General features: G+C 39.1%; 1 protein-coding gene across 1 annotated transcript; it reads left to right on the forward strand.

Annotated features, from left to right (window-relative positions):
* The first annotated feature begins 684 nt into the window (after window positions 1–684).
* Window positions 685–1,754, forward strand: LOC111474705. The gene is made up of 2 exons (XM_023119623.1): window positions 685–907; window positions 1,204–1,754. The coding sequence occupies exons 1-2, from the start codon at window positions 685–687 to the stop codon at window positions 1,752–1,754; spliced, it is 774 nt and encodes a 257-aa protein (XP_022975391.1).
* Window positions 1,755–6,892: the final 5,138 nt, after the last annotated feature.

Raw genomic sequence — 6,892 nt, forward strand, 5'->3', positions numbered from 1 at the left:
TGTTATGTTATGTTTTCTAAATTGTATATATACAATATGTTATGAATGACATGCTATCACGATAAATGAAATGAAATGTAACCCCGTTAGGATTATGTATGATGCGTAAAGTTAAGAATGCGAAATGACATGTTAAGCATGGAAGATGATAGCAGGGTTATATTCATTAATGACAAAACTAGAAATGTTGGGGGCCTCATGCATTATGTGTGCTCATGCATTTAGGGGAATACCCCTATTCAATCACGAGGGTACAGACGCGTACATCCAATGGCAAGACAATGATTGTTATGTTTTACATACCGTTGTCGTGACGGTTACTAGTTCTAACGAGTGTTCGACCTAAGGAGCTTCCAGAGTATGCTCGCCCAAGGCAAGTGGCTCAGTGGTGTGTGAACCGACTAGTGAGCCCATACTCGCATGTATGGGTTGTGTGTAGAATATAGCCCAAATTACCCGTTAGTACAGTACCGTTAAAATAGATTAAAAGAATAGGTCCCGTCATTGCATTCACATGTTCTTGCATGGATATTAACCTTAAATTAAAACTCTCATAACATTTAATCTTTTGCATGGATATTAACCTTAAATTACCTTCCCAAAGAGGATTAAGAGCTTGTTCAACACAAGTTTTTTTGGGTATATAATGAACCAAAACCCTAGTGGAAATGGGCGAAAGTGAGTATGGATTTCATATCAGGATTGCCTAAGACTCGACGAGGTTTTAATGTGATCTGGGTCATTGTTGATAGACTCACAAAAATAGCTCACTTTATCCCGGGTAAAAGCACATTTCGAGTGGATCGATGGGCTCAGTTATACGTTCGAGAAATAGTTCGTTTGCATGGCGTGCCTACTTCCATTGTGTCTGATCGCGATGCTAGGTTTACCTCTCAGTTTTGGAATGGTTTACAGAAAGCCTTAGGCACCTAACTTCGTTTCAGTACGACATTCCATCCTCAGATAGATGGACAAACAAAGAGGTTGAATCAAGTATTAGAGGACATGCTCAGGGCGTGTGTAATGGATTTCGCTGGTTGTTCGGATGAACACCTACCCCTCATGGAGTTTTCCTATAACAACAATTATCAAGCAACGATTCAGATGGCCCCGTTTGAGGCCTTGTATGGGAGGAGGTTGTGGACACCAGTGTTTTGGGAAGAGGTTGGAACCCAACAACTTATGGGACCGAAATTGGTTCAGGTCACAAACGCGGCAGTCTAGAAAATCAGATCAAGGATACTTACTGCACAAAGCTGACAAAAGAGTTACGTCGACACTCGAAGAAAGGACATCGAGTTTGCGGTGGGCTAACATGTTTTCCTAAAGGTAGCACCCATGTGAAAGTGTTAAGATTCGAGAAAAAGGGTAAACTTAGCCCTAGGTTCGTAGGTCCCTTCGAAATCCTTAAGAGGATTGGTGCTGTAGCGTACAGGTTGGTGTTGCCACCCACTGTTGCCACTGTGCATAACGTATTTCATGTATCCATGTTGAGAAAGTACACGCCAGACCCCACGCACATCATTGAGGACGAAGCACTTCCGCTTCGTGAGGATCTATCTTACGAAGAGGCCCCAATCAAAATTATATCTCGAGATGTCAAGCGATTGCGAAACAAGGAGATTCCCCTTGTCAAAGTCTTGTGGGGTAATCATCTGGATAGTGAGGCTACCTGGGAGCGGGAGGATGACGTTAGGAAGTCTTGCCTTAAACTCTTTCTGGAACAACCAACTTTCGGAGACGAAAGTTCTTAAGGAGGGGAGAATTTGTAACACCCCAAGCCTAACAGGTACAATTCGCTCTATCCTTGTGATTAGCACCTTCTTAACCATTGTGAGTTTCTAGATTTTATTGTAGAACTTAGAGTGTTATTTTCAAATCAGTGCAGAAGAAAGAAATGCTCGTGATGCATCAAGTAACTTTAAAAAAAAAAATTTAAAAATGGTAATGTAATTGAAATTTTTATCAAAGTCAATGGGGAAAAAGGTAATTTTGCCCCATACATATAACTTTGAGGGGGTCTCGTTAGACCTGGAAGAAGGGAAAAGAAAAAGAAAAGAATAAAAAAAATAATAAAAAATAGAGAGAGAAAGAAATGAATAGTTAGGGTTTTTAAGAAGAGGAAGAAGAGGGAGAAGAGGGAGAAACGCCCTAAAACCAAATTGAAGCACCCTCAATCTTAGGTCTCCTACTAGAGCTACTCAGAGTATCAAGAGGAGTGGTCTGAGCGTTGGATCATTCGTTTCCAGCAAGAAACGGGCAAGAATGCGAGGTGAGTCCGCGATCTCTCTTGTTTCAAGATTTCACCATAAATCGAAGAGTTTTAGATGATTTAAACCTTAATAATCTAGTTGCAATACTTTAGGTGAGGAGTCTTGTAAGTTTTCAGAGGAAAACAAAATCGAGAAACCGTCCTACTTCGGTAAGAAACTGAATTTTTCTTAGTTTTCGACTTCATTTATTAAGTACTGTGAGTATAAAAAAATACAATAAAAATATATCTGGATAGGCGGACTTGAGATCTTGAATTCTTATGAAGGAACCAATTTAATTCGAGTTACAGTTTGGAAGATAGAAAAATCCAAAATAAATAGGTTGATATAGAATTTGACCAGAATCTTGAAATTGGATGAACTCAGGCAATCGGCGACGAACACGCGGTCACCGGAACGGGAGGACACGTATCAAGCAACTGGTGGAGAGACACTTCTGGTGCCTCCGCTGACACGCATCAGACTAGTGACCCAAAAACTCGACCCGCGCTCTGTGAAGCAACCCGACGACCTGCGGTCCAACCCGAAACCTACCACAAGTCCTTGTTCGAAACGTGTCACGCCCAGAAAATTCAAGGGGTAAGTCTACGTCCGCTAGGGATCGAGATGCGCCTCTGCCCGCGCATTGCCTGCGTTGACCGTGCGTACGCCCTGCACGTGGGGAAGTGTGCAGGCGTGTGGGAGCCCCTTATGAGCGCTTGCAGGCGCGTGAGTGCCCTATTTTCACCTATTTTTCATCCTGATTCTAGTGCTAATCCTATTTTACTATGAACTAGGTCTCTCTATAGATAATTCGTATTTTTTGGACTCTGTTACGACTGTAATCAAGCTCGAGAAGGCACGCAACATACTTGTACGTAACCATACAAATTTAGGAAGTAATACTTGTTGGGTGCAATGGTTTTGCATGCATGCTAGAGCGAATTATCCCTAGGTAGGTAGATCTAATGATCCTCTGTACTTATGAAGTTAAATATATATTTGTTGGACTTGCTGCCTTTATGAGATTTCGTACTCGATGTTTGTATGCTTGTTGGACTATCTTTCTACTACTTTTATCTGTTCATACTATGTTGGTGGACTTGGAGATTTGTGTATCTACGCTCCGGGTGTTGATGGATGATATCGTTCTGTTGAGCTTGTATGACTGTATATGTTGTTAATCATACATAAACTCCTTTTGAATGATTGTGTGAACTTACGATATGATTGATAAGTTGTAGTGTTGTGATAAGCCGAGGGTGAACTCCTGTAGGGATTGAATTAGGTTTAGTTAGGGGACCCTCCTTATGTTACCGTCTATGGTGTTGTGAGCGATGCTTAGAGGGAGAGACCCTTTAAACCTGGACTATTACGGACTTGGAATTCTTGATTGAGTGAATCTAGAAGCCAGGGCCCTTAACTCAATAGTTTTAATTACCTTTGTGGTATAGAGAACCACATTAGGACCCCAAGGTGTAGAGAGATGACCTATTAGCCGACAATATCTGGTATAACGTTCGAGTATGCTCCGCTTCCCTTCCTACTCTAGTGTGGTACTGTTGAGGTAGGCGAGACGCCAGTTAGGGAGATGTTACCCTCCCCTTCTTACTCCAATGTGGTACCGTTGAGCTAGGCGAGACTCCAGTTAGGGAGATGTTACTCTTCCCTTCCTACTTCGGTGTGGTACCGTTGAGCTAGGCGAGACGTCAATTAGGGAGGTGTTACTCTTCCCTTCCTACTCTAGTGTGGTACTGTAGAGCTTGGCGAGATGCCTGTTAAGGAAGTTTTACTCATTGGTAGATCGACAACTTTGCATGGGGATCCATCTTCTGGTAAGATGTTGATCATGCGAGTGGGTCAAGGTTGCCTGCATGATGGGTCCGTCCTGTGGAAGGACGTTGTCCATGCAGTGACTAATTCTAGCTGGGTTGTATGAGTGGTACATGTAGTTATGAGGGAGCACCTCATCCTCAAACGTTGAATACCGCTTCAAAGGTTAAGTCCTTCAACCCTAAACTGTGTACTGAGAGGACTGAGACTCTAGGCTCTAGAGTATAATTTGTGGTTCTCTCCTAAACTTGGATGCGATTAAGAGCCTACAAGTAGACTGCTTACTGAGTATATTTTTATACTCACCCCGTTTCCTCTTTTTTTTTTTTTTTTTCAGGTACTGGTCGAGGTGGGGAGGTGTTCAAGATTTGCACTATCACAGAGGGGTGTCGTTCTGGAACATCAGTTTCTTGTCAGTCTTTGAGGGTCTTTTGTATTTCATTTTATATTTGTAATTCCTTTTTAATAATTTGAAACAAAACTTTTAACCATTTTGTTTTAATTAAATGGTATTTTTATCTTTTACTTTTCTCTTCTTTTTGTTTGTTTTCAATTTCGTCTTTTTAGTCACGATTTGGTTTTTCAAAGCCTCAGAATTGGGTCATGACACCTCGCTTCTAAGAGTAAAAACTATCAACACAAACCAACATGAGTCCTTCTAACACGTTTTGTCCTCAATCACGTGTTTGCTACAAAAATTCTCAAAATGTCACCTAACATAAAATTGTTCCAGTTGAATTCCGAGTTCTTATAGCTGAGTAACCAAAAATGAAAGTGCACCTCGTTGATATAGGTAGTAACTTTCAATTCTTTTTAAGCTTTTCTCAGTCATCTATACTCAGGATTGCTTTCATTCAAATGTCATCTTTATTTATTCATGTACTCTCTTTGTCCGATACTAGAGGCCACCCCTATGATGTTAGAGATAGATAGGTCCCTAAATAATGATTGCTTGTGTTTGCATTCGCATGGCCCATATAATGACGCCACTTAGCATTCTTCGAAATACTCAGGCCGTGTGCCACATTATTTTTCAGGTTAAGGCCAGGCACTTGTACGGAGGACGGCTGCATCACGAGCAGAGAATGTGGCACGTTCATAGGGTAGATTCATATTTCAATTTCTAGGTTTAGGTTAGAATAGGTTGTTATGCATTTCATTGTTTTAAATTATTTTGTATGGCTCTCATTTTCTCTAAATTTCAATATTTCGTATTTAAACACGTAAGACCATGATTGTGTTTTCTATAGAAAAGTTGTTTTAATGTGCTTTTCAAAGTTTATATGTTATAAATGATGTTCATGTGAGTGTAATAGGAAAAAAATAATAATAATAAAATAATAAATAGGGAAATAAATAAACAAATAAATAAACAAAAATAATTATAAAAAAATAGTTAAAATAAAAATAATAAATAAATAAATAAACAAAAGGGGAAGAAACAACCTTTCCTCTCTCCTCTCCACTAAGATCTCATTCCTTCCCACAATTATCTCTCCTCTCCAATTAAACAGAAAAACAACAATTGTCAAATTTAAGGAAAAAAATGAGAATGGTCTATACATAGTTGAAGTTTAATGAAAATTTACCTGAAGATAGACATGTGATTAATATTATATATTAAATCTTCATTTAATTTTAACCTATTTTTTTTAGAAATCACAACCAATGAGATGTTCATTAAATTATAACAATGATTTAGCTTTGAATTAGAAATTAAATGTCAATCAATTATAAGAATTCTAGTAAATCTATTAGATTAAATTTACATCAGTAGCCAAATGAATAGATTAAAAATAGAATGCCAAGAAAATGTGTAAACAGCAAACACTGAGATAAAAGAAAGATGTGGAAACAAGGATCCACTTAAAATTTATTCTACATGAGAACACAATTAATAGGCAACAGAGTCAATACAGATATAAAACAAAAAGAGGAAGATTTAGGAATTAAAAACTACAAACAAGTAAAGGGCAGAGTAGCTTAAAATAACTCTATCTATTCCATCACGAGGGTACGGACACGTACATCCAATGGCAGGACAACTATCGTTATGTTTTCCATAGCACTGCAATGATGGTTACTAGTTCTAACGGGTGTCCGGCCTAAGGAGCTCCCAGAGTATGCTCGCCCGACAAGGAAAGTGGCTCAGCAGTGTGCAAATTGATTGGTGAGCGCATACTCGCATGTATGGGTAGTGTGTAGAGTATGTGGTACACGTCCAAATTACTCGTTAGGATAGTGCCGTAGGAAAATAGATTGAAATGATAGGTCCCGTCATTGCATTCGCATGTTCTTGCATTTAACCTCAATAGTGAGGTCACTTATTGAATATTTCTTTAAATATTCAAGCCATTTCCTACCACATTTTTCCGGTGCTAATATCCAACCTTAAAAATTTTAGATGAAGGTTCATTTTATATCTCAATTTATGAAAAGAAAAAAATATAAGTTTTAATAAATATTTGAGTTTGACTACACAAAAATTTTAGTCACCATACTTGGTTTTTTCTTTTTTAATAAATATGTGGGGAGGAATGTTTGAATACTAACCTCTTTGCATGTCATCTTAGTCACCTTCGAATGTAATCATTATTCATTCATGTACTCTCTTTGTCCAAGACTGGAGGCCACCCCTATGATGCTAGAGATAGGTCCCTAAATAATGATTGCTTGTGTTTGCATTTGCATGGCCCCCTATAGTGGGGCCACATACTTAGCATTCTTCGAAATACTCAGGCCGTGTGCCACATTATTTTTCAGGTCAAAGCAAGGTGCACTTGTACGGAGGACGGCTGCATCACGAG

This window comes from Cucurbita maxima, unplaced genomic scaffold, assembly GCF_002738345.1.
Source record: "Cucurbita maxima cultivar Rimu unplaced genomic scaffold, Cmax_1.0 Cma_Scf00548, whole genome shotgun sequence".
Taxonomy (NCBI): Eukaryota; Viridiplantae; Streptophyta; class Magnoliopsida; order Cucurbitales; family Cucurbitaceae; genus Cucurbita; species Cucurbita maxima.

Coding starts and splice junctions, on each gene's coding strand:
- LOC111474705 (XM_023119623.1), top strand. CDS start 685: ATGGATTTCATATCAGGATTGCCTAAGACTCGACGAGGTTTTAATGTG. Junction 908..1,203: donor TACCTCTCAGTTTTGGAATG/GTTTACAGAAAG, acceptor AAATTGGTTCAG/GTCACAAACGCGGCAGTCTA.